Below are 18,899 nucleotides of genomic sequence, written 5' to 3' on the forward strand. Positions count from 1 at the left end.
ATCTGGGCATTTCCTGAGAAACAGACACCCTCTCACATGCAGGGTTTGATAATCACCATTACACAAGAAATGGATATGGTGTGCACTTATGATGCTTGTCATGTGAGCAGACACCAAGGCTCCCCCAAAGACTCTCAAAATGTCAGGTGTGAGCAGATGGCTAAGTGTATACACTGTGCTGGGCCTCAGATACATCATACAAGTGCATCTCAAGGGAAAGCAGCTCAGTTTGTCCTTTTGCTAATTATGAATAGAAAGCAACACTGTAGTTATCAGGCATTTACTGTTAACACAATGACAATGTTAAAAGTTTTTTCTTCTGTGACTTAAACAGCTTTTTTATTTTTTAAGATTTCATGTAAAGATAAACCTGCTACTGATCTTGATTAGAGTTTCAAAAGATATTTAAAGGATTAAAAAGTCTTCTTAATGACCATTATTAAATGAAGAGTAATTTGACAGGAACTCACTTCCTCCCATTTCATAAAACCACTCTTAGCCAATTTTGTAACATTAAACACTAAAAATTCTAGAGACCTTAAAAAGCAAATTAAACAGAAAAAGAATAGCAAAGAAAAAGTGAAATGAAAAAGAACAAAACAGAACAAAAGTGGGAGCATATGTGGCTCAAGCAGTTGAGCACCTGCCTCCCACATGGAAGGTCCTGCGGGTTGGGTTCCCAATGTCTCCTAAAGAAGACAAACAATGAGCAGATAATAAACAGGGGAGGTGGGCCCAGAGCAGACAACGAGCAAAAACAAATGAGCAGGGAGTGCCCGCCTCCCACATGGGAGGTCCTGGGTTTGGTTCCTGGTCCCTTCTAAAAGAAAAATAAAAAAACAATAACAAGAGCAGACAACAAGTAAACACAATGAGTGAACAAGGAGCAAACAGATGAGGGAGCCATGGGGGTGGGAGGGACATGATGGGACAAAAGCCAGTAACAACAAATAGACATCGCAGTGATCATTCACTAACTAAACACCTGCCAGCCACAGGCCAGGTGTCAAGACCACAAGAATAAGGTGTTCCTTAACTGAAAGTCTAGGGCGGGGAAGATGAGACCTAAAACAGGACTCAGGAAGCACAAGCTCCAGTGCCATCGCAGGTAAGAAGTACCAGGCAGGGGCTTTGCCTTGCCTGAGAATAAACATTTTAAAACTAACAGGAATGATGTAGTCTTCATGCAGATATATGAAGGACAGCAGAAGAGAAAAATCCTCCAAATTACATGATAAAAATGATAGTCAATAAGGCAGGAAGGGAAACGGACTTTGGCCCAGTGGTTAGGGTGTCCGTCTACCATATGGGAGGTCCGCGGTTCAAACCCCGGGCCTCCTTGACCCATGTGGAGCTGGCCATGCGCAGTGCTGATGCGCGCAAGGAGTGCCGTGCCACGCAAGGGTGTCCCCCACGTGGGGGAGGCCCCACGCGCAAGGAGTGCGCCCGTGAGGAGAGCCGCCCAGCGTGAAAAAGAAAGTGCAGCCTGCCCAGGAATGGCGCCGCCCACACTTCCTGTGCCGCTGACGACAACAGAAGCGGACAAAGAAACAAAAGCAGACAAAGAAACAAGACGCAGCAAATAGACACCAAGAACAGACAACCAGGGGAGGGGGGGAAATTAAATAAATAAATCTTTAAAAAAAAAAAAAAAATAATAAGGCAGGAAAAAAATGACTCAATATAACGACTTTTACTATCCACCTACTGTTTATGTATGTTCATATAAGAATTATATACTTTACGATAAATTGTTTTTAATGGAAAAAAAAGGAAAATTGACTCAATAAATGGCACAGATCTACCTAGTTATTCAGGAAAAACAAGTTAAAGTCAGTTGTCATCCACATTTTATATCTATTTGGAAAGAGTAGAGCATTTGTAGGCACAAAAGTTTTCAGAAACTTTAAAGATTTGACTAAACAAAGCCTAAATATTCTATACATTCCATATTAAAACAACATGGAACCAAAAGCAAAAGAGAAACTGAGGGAAATAATTACAATATATGGCAAATTAGGAAATATCCTTGCTCTATAAATAGCTCTTTCAGATTGAAGAAATGAACTTCAATTTAAGATGGGAATAAAGCTGTCAATTCACTAGAAAAATGAGTGAATTTCATATACAGGCATACATTGTTTTATTGTGTTTTGCTGCACTGTACACTTTGCAGATACTGCAATTTTTATAAATTGAAGGTTTGTGGTGACCCTGCTTCAAGCAAGTCTATCGGTGCCCCTTTTCCAACATCACTGTGGTCACTTTGTGCCTCTGTGTCACATTTTGGTGAGCCTTGCAATATTTCAAACTTTTTCATTATTCTATACCTGTTATGGTGATCTGCAATCTTTGATGTTAATATTTTGACTGTAATGGGGCGCTACAAACCATGCTGACCTAAGCTGGTGAACTTCATCGATAAATGTCGTGTGTGTTCTGGCTGCTCTACCACGGCTCATTCCCCCATCTCTCTTCCCTCTCCTTAGACCCCTTTAATCCCCGAGATGGAGCAACATTGAAATCTGGACAATTAATAACCCTGCAATGGCCCCTAAGTGTTCCAGTGAAAGGATGAGTTACATGTTTCTCACTTTAAATCAAAAGCTATAAACAACTAAGCTTAGTAAGGCAGGCATTCTGAAAGCAGTGGCAGGCCAAAAGCTGGTGTCTAGGCATCTTAGCCAAGCTGTGAATGCAAAGGAAATTAAAAGTGCTCGTCTAGTGAACACGCAAATGATAAGAAAGCAAAACAGCCTTATTGCTAATAAAGACAAAGTTTTAGTGGTCTGAATAGAAGATAAAACCAGTCACAACATTCTCTTAAACCAAAGCCTGAATTATAATGCAGAACAAGGCCCTAACTCTCCTCAATTCTATAAAGGTTGAAAAGAGGTGAGGAAGCTGCAGAAGAAAAGCTTAGAGCTAGCAGAGGTTGGTTCATAAAGTTTAAGGAAAAACACCATATCCATAACACAGAAGTGCAAGGTGAAGCAGCAAGTGCTGATGTGGAAGCTGCAGCAAGTTACCCAGAAGATTTCGCTGAGATAACTGATGAAGGTAACTACACTAAAAAGCACTAAAAAACAACGATTTTCAGTGTAGATTAAACAGATTCCTCTTAGAAGAAGATGCCATCTAGGACTTTCCCAGTTAGGGAGAAGAAGGCAATGTCTGGCTTTAAAGCTTCAAAGGACAGGCTGACTCTCCTGGTAGGGGCTTGCATACTGGTGAGTATAAGTGGAAACCAAAGCTCATTTACCATTCTGAAAATCCTAGAGCCATGACAATTGGCTAAATCTCCTCTCTATCAAAGGAACAACAAAGCTGGATGACAGCGCATGTGTTTACAACATGGCTGACTAAATGTTTTAAGCCTACTGTTGAGACCTACCGCTCAGAAAATAAAATTCCTTTCAAAATATTACTCTTCACTGACACTGCATCTGGTCACCTAAAAGCTCTGATGGAGATGTACAAGATGAATATTGTTTTCATGCTTACTATCATAACATCCATTCTGCAATCCATGGAGCAAAGAATCGTTTCAACTTTCAAGTGTGATGATTTAAGAAATACATTTCATAAGGCTGCAGCTGCTATAGACAGTGATTCCTCTGATGGATCTGGGCAAAATAACTGAAAACCTTCCGGAAAGGATTCACAATTCTAAATGCCATCAAATCATGAGAGATTGTCAAAACATCAACATTAAAGGGAGTTTGGAAGAAGTTGATTAAAATCCTCATGGATGGCGGCGGACTTGGCCCAGTGGTTAGGGCGTCCGTCTACCACATGGGAGGTCCGCGGTTCAAACCCCGGGCCTCCTTGACCCGTGTGCAGCTTGCCCATGCGCAGTGCTGATGCGCACAAGGAGTGCCCTGCCACGCAGGGGTGTCCCCCGCGTAGAGCCGCCCAGTACAAAAGAAAGTACAGCCTGCCCAAGAATGGTGTCGCACACACAGAGACATGGAGAGCTGACACAACAAGATGACGCAACAAAAAGAAAAACAGATTCCTATGCCGCTGACAACAGAAAGTGGACAAAGACGACGCAGCAAATAGACACAGAGAACAGACAACCAGGGTGGGGGGGAAGGGGAGAGAAATAAATAAATCTTAAAAAAAAAAACCTCATGGATGACTTTGAGGGGTTCAAGACTTTAGTTGAGGAAGTAACTGCTGGTGTGATGGAAACAGCAAGAGAACTAAAATTAGGAGTAGAACCTGAGGAAGTGACTAAATTGCTGTCATCTCCTGATAAAAATTGACTGGATGAGTTGTTTCTTATGGATGAACAAAGAAAGTGATTTCTTGAGATGGAATCTACACCTAGTGAAGATACTGTGAACACTGATGGAATGACAACAAAGGATTTAGAAGATTACATCAACTTAGTTGATAAAGCAATGGCAAAGTGTGAGAGCACTGACTACACTTTTGAAAGTAATTCTGCAGATAAAATGCTATCAAACAGCACTGCACAGGCTAAAAAAACTCTTTTGTGAATGGAACAATTGATGTGGCAAATTTCATTGTTGTCTTGTGTTAAGAAATTGCCACAGTCACCCAACCTTCAACACCGCCATCAACATCAAGGCAAGATCTTCCACTAGCAAAAAGATTATGACTCACTGAAGGTTTAGATGAGAGTTAGCATTTTTTAGCAAAAAACTTTTCAAAATAAGGCATGTACATTAGTTTATTTTAAAGACATAATGATATTGCACACTACAGTACAGCATAACCATAACCTTTATATGCACTGGGAAACCAAAAAAATCGTGACTTGCTTTATTTGCTTTATTGTGGTGGTCTCCAACTGAAACCACAATATCTCCAAGGTATGCCTGTATATATAAAAGGTCTCACTTCACTAATAAACAAAAACATATAAGCCAATTTTTATCAAACCAGCAGAGGAAAAAAAGGGTGCCCACATCACCCCAACATGGAGACATACAGCTGATCAGAGAGTGACATGTAAAATGCTCATGAGTGAAGAACAGTTGTTACAAAACAGTAATGAAAAGAAGCCCATTTTTATTTATTTGACTTATTCTTTTATTTATTCCCCCTCAGTTGTCTGCTCTCTGTGTCCATATGCTGTGTATTCTTCTGTGCCCGCTTGTATTCTTGTCAACGGCACCTGGAATGTGTATCTCCTTTTGTTACGTCATCTTGCTGCATCAGCTCTCTGTGTGTACAGCGCCATTCCTGGGCAGGCTGGACTTTCTTCCACATGGGACAACTCTCCTTACAGGACGCACTCCTTGAACATTGGGGCTCCCTACATGGGGGACACCCCTGTATGGCACGGCACTCCTTGTGTGTATCAGCACTGCGCATGGGCCAGCTCCACACGGGTCAGGAGGCCCGGGGTTTGAACCCCAGACCTCCTATATGGTAGGCGGATGCTCTATTAAGTTGAGCCACATCCGCTTCCTGAGCCCATTTTTATTAAAAGTAAAACATGTATATGTAGTTAGTGGACACCTTTAGGGTACTCACTCAGCTCACTCCCCTTTTCTGAGATGTGTCCCTGATCCATAGGGCTTGACCTTTGGCAGCAATTTCTGCATCTAGCTGCAAAGGTCCAAGCCGCGCGGACAGGAGTAGATTCCTGGCCTGCACAAAGTCTCTCTTCTAGGACTGTGGAATGGAAACAGGGATGAGTGGCCATGGGGTGCCCGGTTTCCTGGTGGCTCCCATGCACCCTGACCTTGGTCAGTCTGGAAGGACTTCAAGTCCTTGGGGTCCACAAACTACTCTATCTGTTTGATAAAACTTGTCTAGGTTTGTGTAAGTCAGTCAAGGGGGTTTCTGCTATAATCAAAATATCCTTAATATTTGGTAACAGATGTGGGCTTGTGACTGCATAGAAGGAAAAAACCTAGAAGAACAGTCACCTGTTAGTACTGAAGGTTTAAAAAAAAAAATTTAAGATTTTCTAAAAAAGAATATACTTTAGTAATAGGAACTAAGCAGTTTTAGTCTCATATTTGCCTCTGACAGGAAGACAAAAACAGCTCCACAGTATAGGATTGCACAGGGAGAAAGAAGTCTCCAACAGTGATGGTGGGAGCACATATGCTTGAGCTTCACTCAAGGCAAGCAGCAGTTGTCTACTGAGTTTCAAAGAGGCAAAACTTCTGACCCAGTAATTCCACTTCAGGAATATTCATACTCATTGTCAAGGATATAGGAAAAGGATGTCTAGTATAGCATATTGTTAAATTAGAAAAATCAGAAACAATACAATGTCCATTATGAGGGCTAAATATTGGGCAGCTGCCTTTAAAAAGCAGGGCAGAAAAAGGGATAACTTGAATTATTCATGGAAAACTGCCATTCCTAAACAATAAATATAGTAGAATCCCATTTTTTAAAACAGTAATATAACACACACCTACATGAATATGTGCAGGAAAAAAATCTGCCAGGACACACACCAACATTAATGGCTATTATTTGGGGGTATAAGAGGAATATTTTATGTTTTTCTTGTTTGTTTTTTTCTTTAGTGGTTTTCCTATTCCCGTATGGGGGAGGTTAACAAAACATGTGAATTGTTTTCAAAACAATTGTTGTTTTGCTCTCACAAAAACAACAGAGAAAGAGGGAAAAGCTGTCTGAGGTACCTGCTTGAGGGGTCGGCAGACCAGGAGAGTGCTACACAAATCCCAGGAGGATGAGGGACAGAGAGAGAAGAAGCTGAAATGACAAATATGAGTTACCAAGCCCCTGTGGCAGCTGGGAAAGGCTCCCCTTCCCACCCCACCCCAAGATATGAATCTGGGTAAAACCCCTGGCTCATTGCAGCCAACTTAAGAGAACAGACATATTCCCTCCATTCAGCTGTTTCAAGGGAAAAGGGAGGGGGAGGTTCAGGGTGCTCTCCTTCAGTGAACTTGGCCAGTAGAGCCTGCCTTAAATCTCCACCCCGGAGATTCAACACAGGAACACAGGAAAATCAAGACTGAAACACCTCTGTGGAAAGGTGTGCTAATTAGCGCCATCTGCTGGCTGGTCTGGAAATTGCATGGACAAAAACTGTTCACACGTGCCCTCTGTATCCAACCCCTGGGAGAAAATCTGCGCCCCACTAATAAGTCCCTGGCAAGATTTCTAAAACTTAAGCTAAGAAATTTTAAAGACTGAGAATAAGTTGAACAATATACCGAAGAAGAGCTGTGACAAAAAACAAAAACAATATGCAAGACAGAGAAATTAGCCATCAGAATAAATTCACCAACATGTCTAGATGCCTAGACATCAGCAAAAAGAATTACAAGCTATACTAGGAAACAGGAAGAGATGGCCCAGCCAAAAGAACCAAGCAAATATCCTGAAGAAATACAGGATTTAATACAATTAATCAGTGATAATCACACAACTCTCCTAAATTACTTCAAAGAATGTATAGAAAATATGACTAAAGTAGTAATAAAGGATATTAAGAAGACACTGGGAGAGCATAAAGAGCAATTTGAAAGCCTGCAAAGAAAAGTAACAGAACTTACAGGACCGATGAATGAGATTAAAAATAAGAGGCACACAGAAGCAGATTTAAATTGCTTCAAGACAGAATTAGTGACTTCGAGGGCAGAACATTTGACATGGAAAAGACAGGAGAAAAGAAAGAGAAGATAATGGAAAAAAATGGAAGAGTCTTTCAGGGAACTGAATGACAATGCGAAAACACAAATTACTGGTGTCCCAGAAAAAGAGAATAGAAAGGGGGCAGAAAGAATATTTGAGGAAATAATGGGCAAAAACTTCCCAACTCTTATAAAGGACATAAATATCAATATCCAATGTGCCCCAACAGAATAAATCCCAACAGACCTACCCCAAGATACCTACTATTCAGAACGACAAATATCAGAGACAGAGGATTCTGAAAGCAGCAAGAGAAAAGCAAAGCATCACATACAAGGGAAACTCATTAAGATTAAGTGCAGACCTCTCATCAGAAACCATGGAGGAGAAAATAAAGTGGTACGATATATTTAAGGTACTGAAAGAGAAAAACTGCCAGCCCCAAATTTTGTATCCAGAAAAGCTGTTTAAAAAATGAGTGAGTTCAAAGTCCTTGCACACAAACAAAAACTGACAGAATATGTTACAAAAGACCAGATATACAAGAGATACTAAAGGGGTTGCTGTAGCCCAAAAGGAAAAAAACAAGGGTGAGAGATTTGGAGAAGTTTAGAAATGAAGATTATTAGGAAGGTAAACTAAAAGGATAAGACAGATAATAGAATGGTATGCCCAACAGAAATCCGAAGGACAAAATGGATGAAGTAAGTAATGCCTTTACAGTAAGAACACTGAATGTTAATGGATTGAACTCTCCAATCAAAAGACACAGACTGATGGAATGGATAAAAAAAAAGAATCATCTATATGCTGTCTATAACAGACCCACTTCAGACATAAAGACACAACCAGGTTAAAAATGAAAGGTTGGAAAAAGATATTCCATGCAAAGAGTAATCAAAAAAGAGCTCGGGTAGACAAGTAAATGTAAAATAACAATATTATAGCATATCAACAATGACTACTCAGTGCAACTAGCAAATTGTTCCTGTGATCAGTATTCTGTGTCTTCATACAAAATAAACACTTGCTTTTAATTGAGGAGGAGGACTGGAAAAGAGATATATTTTTGATACTTCATTTTTCTTTAACCCTTTCTTATGCATACTCGTTAATTAAAATAATCCATCTAGATCCATAATGATTTAGCATGACTACTGTTGAAAAAGATTGAGTTTTTCTGCCTCATAAAATTATGAGTTGGCATACTGTTATCTACTGTAATTCATTCCAATAAGATGTGAAGAATTTCCAATAGGAATTTGATTATCCAGAAGGAATTATGGTGTAAACAGAAATTAAATAACTAAACCAATAATTTATTTCATTCTTAGAGATTATTATGTCCAACAGTTAGAGCTCTAATATAAAAATTAGAATTGTTTTAATTAATTCTCACTATATTAGAATTATTTACATTTATAAATGTTTGTTGCTATACTATCTATTTCTTATAACTGATTATATTAAATCTAACCTGGCCTTGCACTCTCTTTTAAAATTTATAGTTTCTATTTTTCTATTTATTTTACAATTTCACAATAAAGGTCTTTTTAACAGCTAAAAAAGATAAGCCATTGATTATACACTTCGGATAGAACATATGGTATGTGATTATATCTCAATAAAACTGCTTAATAATTCAATCCGAGGTAAAATACCTTCAAGAAAAACAACAACTGCTTAATAAACAAATAATGGTATAAGAATAGCCAGATGTAAATACAGCAGGGGAAACAGAGGTTGAGAGGGGAGGAATTTCCTTGCCTGTTTGCTTTTTGTTTACATTATTGAAATAATGAAAATGCTTTAATAATATTGAAGCAATGCATGCTAACTGTGATTATACCAAATTCTACTGATTGTACACTTCGGATAAATTTTATGCTTTATTAGTATTTATCAATAAAATTTGTTTAAAAAATAATTGGGTGGGGTGGGGGGAAAATACACCAAATGTAAGATATTGACTATAGTTAGTAGTAATATTTTGACAATGCTCTTGCATTTATAACCAATGTTTCAAAACAATGCAAGGCGCTGGTAGGGGAGTGATATATGGGACCCCTGTATGATGTTATACACATTTATTTTATAAGTTCACAACTTTTACTATATACTTATTGCTTATATATGTTCATGTATGAATGATATACTTCAATAAATAAATTAAAATAAAAAGAAAGGAAAAAAAAGGGCCAAGTGGGAAGGACGCCCTGAAGGGCACAAGTGCACTCTGCCTCTTGTCTGTGTGAGACTGAGCTTCCTGAAAGGCCTGTGTCCTGGTCATCCGTGAAATTCTGGAATGAGCTTTTTGCACTCAGCAATATTAAACGACTAGTGAAAATCATAAGCAATCAAAATGAATGATGAACTCTAGGCAAAAACTATTTACAAAACTGTTCATGTTCAAACCAAGAAAAGTCATTGAAACATATTGAAAAAAAGAAACACATTGAAAACCTGTGAGGTTATAACTTGAGTTACAGATCCATAAAATACCAAGGGCAAATTCAGATGCCTGTGAGGGCGAGAGCTTACCAAGATGACTCCGATGCTGTTCAATTCAATCAGGTCCCCGTTGACACTGCTGGTGTGTGTCTGAAGGAGGCTGGCTATCAACCTAATGACGTTGAGTCGGGTGTTCCCCACAGGAGGATCCAAGACACCCCAAGTAGTCTTCATCACACTTTTCTGAGGAATAAAAAGCTTTCCAATGATACAAGCAAACCAACACCAAGAAACATAAGATATAACACTAGGTAAAATGACCCTGGCAAATAATCTGATCTGAATTCTATAGCAGAGGAAAATCTGAAGGTGTTCCTGGTAATTTTAAGATATGATGAAGTAACCAGGAAGAAAGCAGAAAACTATAGAAATCCACGCAATCTATTCACATTATTCCAAAACCTGATCAGAAATTTAAGAAGTGAAAAGAAGTTACGAGTGGTTTTGGAACATAAATCTTCAATCTCTGAAAAATCTGTGATAAAAATGCAAACTCAGTTGTCTCTGGGTCACAAACCTGAAATGTGATCTACCTATAACCTGTTCTTGTCCATAAAAAGGTGTTTTCCTAGTTTGAAAGCACAAAAGACAGAAGCAGAACATTTAGAAATTCCAGAGGTCTGACAGTTCAGAGTGACAAACTGTAGCTAAGCGGCCAGGCTGTCCTTCCTGAACTTCCTCGTCCGCATCAGCACCCACTCCCCCCTGCTCTGTCTGCGCTCCTGGCCCTCGCATCAAGGCCTAATGGAATGGGAAGGCTAAGTTTTACACCACGTAAAACAGTTCTTATTGACAGACTTCTTAAAAAGCTTAATGGATCTACTTATATACCACATTATATAGTAAAATCAGGTACCAACTGACCTCACTCACTTCTAGGAGTAAAAGAGAGGAAGTCCAAACGAGACACTGCCTTATTTTTGAATCAGGCCCAAGAAGAATAAAAATGTGAGAATCCACATTAGATGTTGCCTTGTTTTTCCACCTAGAAAGAAGATGGGTAGGCCATCTAAGACACAGGTTAGTGGCACTTTATCATATACCCCTCTTCTTTCTCAGATCCTTTTCCCATCTCCACCTTCCCTTTGTGATCCCCACCCCTCGTCTCCTAAATCTTTTCTTTCCTTATTCTCCTATCCTTCTCCCTAGTTCTGGCATGAAGGATGCCAGAATAGCAGCTGTCAAACACTGACAGAGGCACTACTCCCTGAGGGTGAGTGCCAAACACTGTGGTCTGCATCCAAAACAGGCTGGATTCAGACAAGACGTAGCAGGAATCAGCCCAGAGGAAGAGGGGAACACCTAGTGCAGAGGAGGAACCGGCACTTCCTCACTAGTGGCATCAGCCTTCTTAAGGAAGCTGAGCTAGACTCCCTCCCTTGGTTATGATATTTTCAAATTATTTGTGCTAGCTCCTTCCAAAAATGGCTAGAGAAACAGAAAACATCTATGAGTTAGAAGAGAGTGTAAGAACTTCCCGATAACTCACGGTAGACAGCCACAGAGCCACACGCTACAAAGGTGAGGACACAGGTGCCTTGATAAAGGGCAGAAGGGAAGAGGATGGGGTAGGAGTTGGGGCTGGGAATAGAGCTCTCACTGAGCTGGTCCCCCACTTCCAGAAGGAAGTCCCTCTTACCCTACTTTACATCTCAGCACCAACCCCAAAGACGTGGGGTACAATGGAAGAACACCATTTATGGTCTGTTGACACCCCTCTTTTGTGGGTCATTTTCTGTTGTTTGTGCTTTCCAGGGCCTGCCTGAGTAGTGTCAGTTTTAGGCTAGCATGCTATGCTCTCTACCAAAAAATTAACACTGAGTCATCTCTTTCCATACTGCACTCTCCAACTTCAACCTTGTTTCTTAAATAAAGCATCCGTCCAACAGACCGTGGTATGGCTTCAATTCTGTTCAAGAAAACCTGATTTTAAAGATCAGTCCTTGAAAGATTAACTTTACATCAAAAACATGAAAAGAACATGCTAGGAGGAGAAAGTAATTTATTTTACTGCCATACAAACTACTCAAAAATTCACATAAGGAACAAAAAAACCTAGAGTTTCCTAGGCAGACAAATATCTTAATTTGAATTCTCACTAGTCATCAAATTTAGACAATATACAGAGATAAAAGCCAATTAAAAACTAGTTTGCTAAAGCAAGATCAAAAGCAGTAAAAGCAACTGGCAGGTGCCCTTTAGTGCTCTGTACATGCTGGTTTATAGCCGGCTGTGTCGTTCTCAGATACTTTCCAACAACTATTTAAATGGAATTAGGCTGGCCAGTCATGCTTAAGATAGCAGACCTACCTTGGGTGGCTCAAGCAGAAGTTCATGAAAAGATCCAAGTCTTCCTCTGATGGCTTCTAGAACACTTCTGTTGACTGAACAAGCTGAATGATTCATGCCTGGTGGGCAGATCTCTATATGGCCTTCAAATCTTGAAACAAAGGTTAATTTTACTTATAATTTCAGAACAAATTACTCAGGATGCCCCATACCAGCTATGCAGGACTATAAGTAATGATTATATATAAACATTTATGCCTGTAACAAACAGGTGGAAGGTATAATAAACCAGAAGAGGTGACAAAACGTCAGTGGGGATCAGCCAACATGACCTGAATTCTACACTGTTAGGTAAGAAATGACCTCCCTAAACCTCCTAACTTCTTTAACTATTATACTAGTATAAAGTCTCTAACTGACTAGCAATTTTGGAAAGCAAAAGAAGATGTGGCCCTTGAATTATTGGACACTCTCTTTCACCTGCCAGTCTCAGATGAGACTAACAAACAGACCTGTATTTGTTCCATACCGTTTTTCTTGGGTAATCAACATTGTTTCCTATTTAAAAGGCTAAAATTACTCCTCTACATAAAGCTCAAACTGTACTGATAACCTGCCCCTTACAAGAAAACAACTACATGTGGAATGAGCCTTCCAGAACCCAACTGGTGTTAGTGACTCCAAGGGCACAGTGGTTCTCAAAATGGGAGCAGGAGGGAGTCCAGGAGGAGAGGCAAGGCATCAGATATGGGGGGTGGGGTAGGGGTCTAAACACTTCGTATGAAGTTCGAATTGAGGAATATCTGGAAAGTAATGTGCCAACTTGACAGTACTGTAAAATAGTGTTCATAATGTGTTGGTTGGAGCCACACTGCCTGAGGCCAAAGCCTGGCTCTTCACTTACCAGCTATTCAATCTAATATGGAAAAACAGGGTTCACACTAGATTCTCTCCCCAGGATAGTGGTGAGGATTACACTGATGCATATAAAGGGCTTAGAACATTGCCTAGCATATAACTAAAACCTTGAAAATGCTGGTTATTATTGCTATTACTTGAAAATATTCCACACACTAAGTAATTTACTAAATCTAAGGGCTATGTTTAACAACATTCAGAAACTCAATTACTGGGAAAAGGGAAAAAAAAGTTTTGCTTCGATCATAGTACATTTTAATGTGCAGAGGTTTTAACAATTTATATGGCCAAATATAGCTTCTTCATTATAATTTTTGTCTAGGATACCACGTTCAAAAGTTCCACACAATCCCATAATTCTTTGAATGCCTGCACCTTTGTGTTCAGTGTTTTTAATTTAATTCATCTGGAATTTATTTTTGACTAAAATAAAAGGTATAGGTATGATAGTCTCCCACCACATGATTAGTCATCTTCTCATCCAAGTTTACAGAACAATCCAGACTCTCCCTGTTTACGTGGAAAACTAGATTAAACCATATATTGAAGTTTATCATCAATAAATTCTTGGTGAGCATTAATTTATGAACCAATCTAGGTACCAACAGTCAATATCCATGGTGCTTTAATACTTAATACCTTGTATCACATGCGTGTATTTATTATAACCACGATACATTTTAATATTCAGGAGGCATGTTATCCCACCCAATGGTCTTGATCAAAATTTCTTGGCTAATCTCATTATTTTTATTCTTCTAAATATACTTAATAATTTGTCAAACTCAAAACAAACACTAATATTCAAATATATTACATTTAGAACTTAAATTTGGGCTGGCACTAGAAGTGATGTTTGTTTTGTGTTGAGTCCTCTTCCATTTCATTGCTGAGAAATAATCAATTGTTCAGATACATCACTGCATTCACTGGTTTAAGGACATGTTGATAGTTTACAGCTCATGGAAATTATGAATAAAGCTGATGTAAACATTCACTTATAGGTTTTTGTGTGACAGAAATTTTTCTTTTACTTGAATAAAATACCTGTGAGACTGCCTGTTTAACTTTATAAGAAACTGCCAAATGGTTTTAGAAAGTGGTGGTCCCATTTTGCAATCCCAACACTGCCTAGACACTGCCTGTTTTATTTCAGTGGTTTAAGTATATAGTGGGGCTGAGTGTTGACACTTACTACCCCACCCAAAAAAGAAAGATGTGCCCTGTTTGCAACTCCAGAACTGGAATGTTACTCTATTTGGAAAATGGGTCTTTGAAGATTTAATTAAGGATAGTAAAAAGAGGAGATTATCCTGGGTTATATATATGTTCATATACTAGGCTATGAAAGCAGGAAATGTGAGTCCTACAATTTTGTTTTTCTCTTTGAAAAGGGTTTTGGCTATTTTACCTCCTTTCAATTTCCATGTAAATTTCAGAATTAGCCTGTTGATTTCTTTTTTAAAAATTAGGTCTGGATTTTGCCTGGAAATGCACTGAATCTGCAGGTTAGTTTGGAGAGATGTATGTTTCAACAATATTGGTTCTTCCAAACCATGAACATAGCAGCCCTCTCCATTTATTTTGGTCATCATATAGTTCATCAGTATTTTATGGTTTCCAGCATTAAGACATAGCACCTATTTTCTAGGTTTGTATCTAAATATTTCCTTTTCTTTGTGCTACTGTACAAATGATGTTAGCTATAAGAATCTGTGTTTTAGTGTTTTGTTGTGTTGTGTTTTAAAGGGGTCTTTATCAGTTCTCAAGTACCTCTCTATTACTAATCTGCTGAGAGGATTTTATCACAAATGAACTGAATGAGGTGATCATATCTTTGTCTTTAGTCTGTTGATATTCATTACACTAATTTTTGAATGATGATTCAGCCTTGCATTTCCATACTTAGTCATAGCAGTGTTCTTTTACTATATTGCTGGATTTCATCTGCTAATAATTTCTTGAGAAATTTTGGACCTTTTGTGGGATCTTGGTATGTATCTGTTGGTTTTTTTGTTTGTTTTACCTGTAATGTTTCTGTCTTAGTTTTGTGACCAAAATAATGCTGGCCTCACAAAATGAGTTCTGTATTCCATAGAGTCCTTAAATCTTTGGCAGTCAATCTTCTAAACAACTTTGGGCTGGGAGTTTTCTTTGTTGGAAGGCTGGAATTAATTTCTTCTATAAGACTAGTGTCCATTTCACCTAAACCTTTGAATATGTTTAGAGTTGTGTGTAGTATTCTACTATTTTAATGTGACGGAACAAAGTGAAGTTCCTCTCTTTCAATCATTTTACTTGTAATGTGTGTCTCTTCTACTTTTTTCTTAGTTGCTATGGCAAGAGATTTATCAATGTTACTGATCTTTTCAAAGAACCAGACTTTGGTTTCACTGATTTTACATAGTGTTTCTCTCTTCTCAATTTCATTGATTTAATAATAATTTCCTTCCTTCCTTCTTGTTTAGGGTTTAAATTGTTCTTCCTTTACTAATTTCTTAAGGTGGGAACTTAGGTCATTGACATGAGAGCTTTCTTTTTTTCTAATATACCCATTCAATGCTATAAATTTCCCTCACAAATCTGGAAATGTTATGTTTTCATTAAGGTTCACTTCAAAATATTTCCTCATTGCCCTTGTAATTTCCTCTCTGATATTTAGGTGATTTATAAGTATGTTCTCTAATTTTCAAATATTTGGGGCTATTAGTGGAACCTTTCTTACCAATTTCCGGTTTAAATTCATTTCCCTGAGTGCATGCTTATATGACTTTTATTACTTAATATTTGTTAACATCAGCTTTATGCCTGAGAATCTGGTCTATCTTGGTAAAGCTGCATGTGCACTGATAATGGGTATTCTAATGTTGCCGAGGGAGTGCTGTACAAGTGTCGATTAGGTCAAGTTGACTGCTAGTGTTGTTTAGGCCTTGTATATTCTTACAGGTTTTCTGTCTAAATATTCTAGCAATTGTTATTTTAGAAGTTTTAGATTTACAGAAAAATTGTGACGATAGGACCCAGAGTTCCCATTAATGCATACCCAGTTCCCCCTATTATAAAGATCTGACATTAATATGGTACATTTGCCACAATTAAGGAACCAATGTTTGTTATCCAAAATCCATACTTTGTTCAGATTTCCTTAATCTTCTGTTCCAGAATCCCAGGATATTACATTACATTTAGATATTTTGTCTCTGTAGGCTTCTCCTGGCTATGAGAATTTCTCGGAATTTCCTTGTTTTCTGATGGCCTTGATGGTTTTGAAGAGATTTTTCAGTATTTCCCCTTCTAGGTTGTGTCTGATGTTTTCCTTATGATTAGAGACTGGGGTTCTGGGTCTTTGAGATGAAGACCACAGAGGCAAAGTGCCATTTAACAACTCATATCGAGATACATGCCATCAACTGACTTATTGCTGTTGACGCTGACTTGGAATATGTGGCTGAGGTCGTGTTTGCCAGATTTCCTGACCATAAAGTCTCTTAATTTTATTCCCCCTTTCTGTACTGTATTCTTTGGAAGGAAGTCACTATGCCTAGCACACACTCAGGGAGTGAGAAGTTACGCTTCTTAACAGTGGAGTATCTACATAAATTATTTGGAATTCTCCTGTTTGGGAAACGTGGTTTTTGTCTATTTATTTATTTGGTCATTTGTTTACATGGGCATGGACTCAAAGATACTTATTTTAAACTTTGAGTTATAATCCAGTATGTTATCTTGTTGCTCAAATTATTCCAGTTTTGGCCACCAGGAGCTCTTTCAGTTGGCTCCTGTGTCCCTTTAACGTATTCCAATTATTGTGGGTTTTCTTTGTTGTTGTTGTTTTATTTTGTTTTTGAGCACTTCCTTACTTCTGGCATATAAGAATGCTCCAGTTCTTAAAATAAGTCATTTCTTCAAGAAGTCCTAGTTCCTTTTACTGGAGAATGATATTAGAAACCAAGATTTGGGTACTAATTGTGCTTGTTTTTACTGGCAATGTAACTGTCTATCAGCTGACAGAGCAACTGCCTTTTTGGTTTAATTCTTCATATTTCAGCATGGATAACCTCTAATGTCCTACATTGATTTCCGTTTACCTATGAGCCCAAAAGTATTCTTCATTTCTGCTACTATACTTTTTATTTCTAACACTTCCATTTGACTTTCTATCTCAGCTAAAATTCCCCATCTCTTCATGCTAATATTGCCTGGATGCCATGAATTTCTAACATCAATCAGTTATTTAAAATTCCGTGGTAGTTCCAACACCTTTGAGACTAGTTCTACTGATTGTTTTTTCTTGACAGACTGTTGGGATTTTATTTTTTCTTGCTTCTTTGTGTCTTGTAACTTTTGGTTGAAAGCTTGTCTAGGACAGTAGAAATGAGCACACTTCTTTTTTCTCCATCTTTAGGGTAGAGGTTTGAATCAATCTAGTCAGGGGCTGAGCTAGGTTTGGGTTCTGTGGTTGCTATGATTACCCTTCTCAAGGCACCAAAGACTAAATTCCTCCCAAATTACCTTATATTTATGTTGGAGCTGGTTTGCCAGGTTTTTCTCAATGGCTGCTCTGCTCTTAGCTTAGGGTGTTCCCATTGAGCTTTCTCCTGGGCCTGAGAGTCTCTCCCCATAGTCTAGCCTTTCCTTCTGCTGTAACTTGTTACTCAACACTTGGAGGCCTGGAGGAGAGGGGTGGAGTGGGGAGAAAACCTCTGTTTTGATTCAGCATCAATTTTAGGTGGGCGAAGTGTGCCTGGGTGTCAGGGGTGGGCTTTCTCATAGATCCTACCCATGAGTCTGGGGATATGCGATCACTAATGGTCAGAGTCCAGAATGTGTTCCTGCCTCCCCCAGGGATAAGATGCAAGGGTTCTTTACCTTTTTTGTTCCACGGACCCCTCTGCAGTCAGGTGAAAACCACTAAGTCCACACTATACTATGTATTATTTAATAAATGTATCACACCCACACCAACATGTCCCCACAAGAATAATGTTCTTTTGAATTTCAATTCAAGCTCACGGACCCCTTGTTAAGAACCCCTGAGTAAGAGGGTTCTTTAATGTTCCCTCTCCCTAACTGCAGACAGTCTTCACGTGCATCCTTAGAGTCCCAGGATTTGCTGGCTTTTCCTTAGTGGCTTAAGATTTTTTTTTGTTTTTTTCCAGCAGGGGAGAGGGAGCAGATAAAGATCCTAGAAAAGAAGCGTGGCAGGGCACTGTGAATTTCCCCTAAACTCTGGTGTACCTTTTCCTCAGGCCTACATTACAAGGGACACTTTCACATAAGCACAATTGAGGTCCATGGAGAAGAGCTTACAGATACGTGCAAATTACCCTTCTGACTAAAGCTCACAGGGTTTCCTTATTTTCCTTTCCCCAAAAGGTGGTTTGAGAGTTACATATCCTATTATTATTCTATTACAATAAAAAAAACTGGTTGAACCATAATTTTATCAAGACGGAGAAAGAAACTGTAAACATACTACAGCTCCAGTTTAAGACCTACAACATGCTCTAGTCCCCTTTCCCTAATTTCTTGAATTTTGTTAAAGTAACCCAGAATTCATTCCCCTTTTCAAAATTTTA

At 38.7% G+C, this 18,899-nt stretch overlaps 1 protein-coding gene across 50 annotated transcripts in view; it reads right to left on the reverse strand.

Annotated features, from left to right (window-relative positions):
• The window catches only part of PPP6R3 (protein phosphatase 6 regulatory subunit 3), a 150,098-nt gene that overhangs the window by 42,628 nt on the left and 88,571 nt on the right, over positions 1 to 18,899 (reverse strand). For all 50 annotated transcript variants that reach the window (XR_011649851.1, XM_058305050.2, XM_058305058.1 and 47 more), the window contains 2 exons: positions 12,424 to 12,553; positions 10,144 to 10,296 (listed from right to left, as the gene is read on the reverse strand). Coding sequence is in view for 49 of the 50 variants with exons in the window: in XM_058305050.2 (XP_058161033.1) it covers positions 10,144 to 10,296; positions 12,424 to 12,553 (283 nt within the window). In the remaining variant the exon portion in view is untranslated. The remainder of the gene's footprint in view (positions 1 to 10,143; positions 10,297 to 12,423; positions 12,554 to 18,899) is intronic.

Source organism: Dasypus novemcinctus, chromosome 10, assembly GCF_030445035.2.
Source record: "Dasypus novemcinctus isolate mDasNov1 chromosome 10, mDasNov1.1.hap2, whole genome shotgun sequence".
Lineage (NCBI taxonomy): Eukaryota > Metazoa > Chordata > Mammalia > Cingulata > Dasypodidae > Dasypus > Dasypus novemcinctus.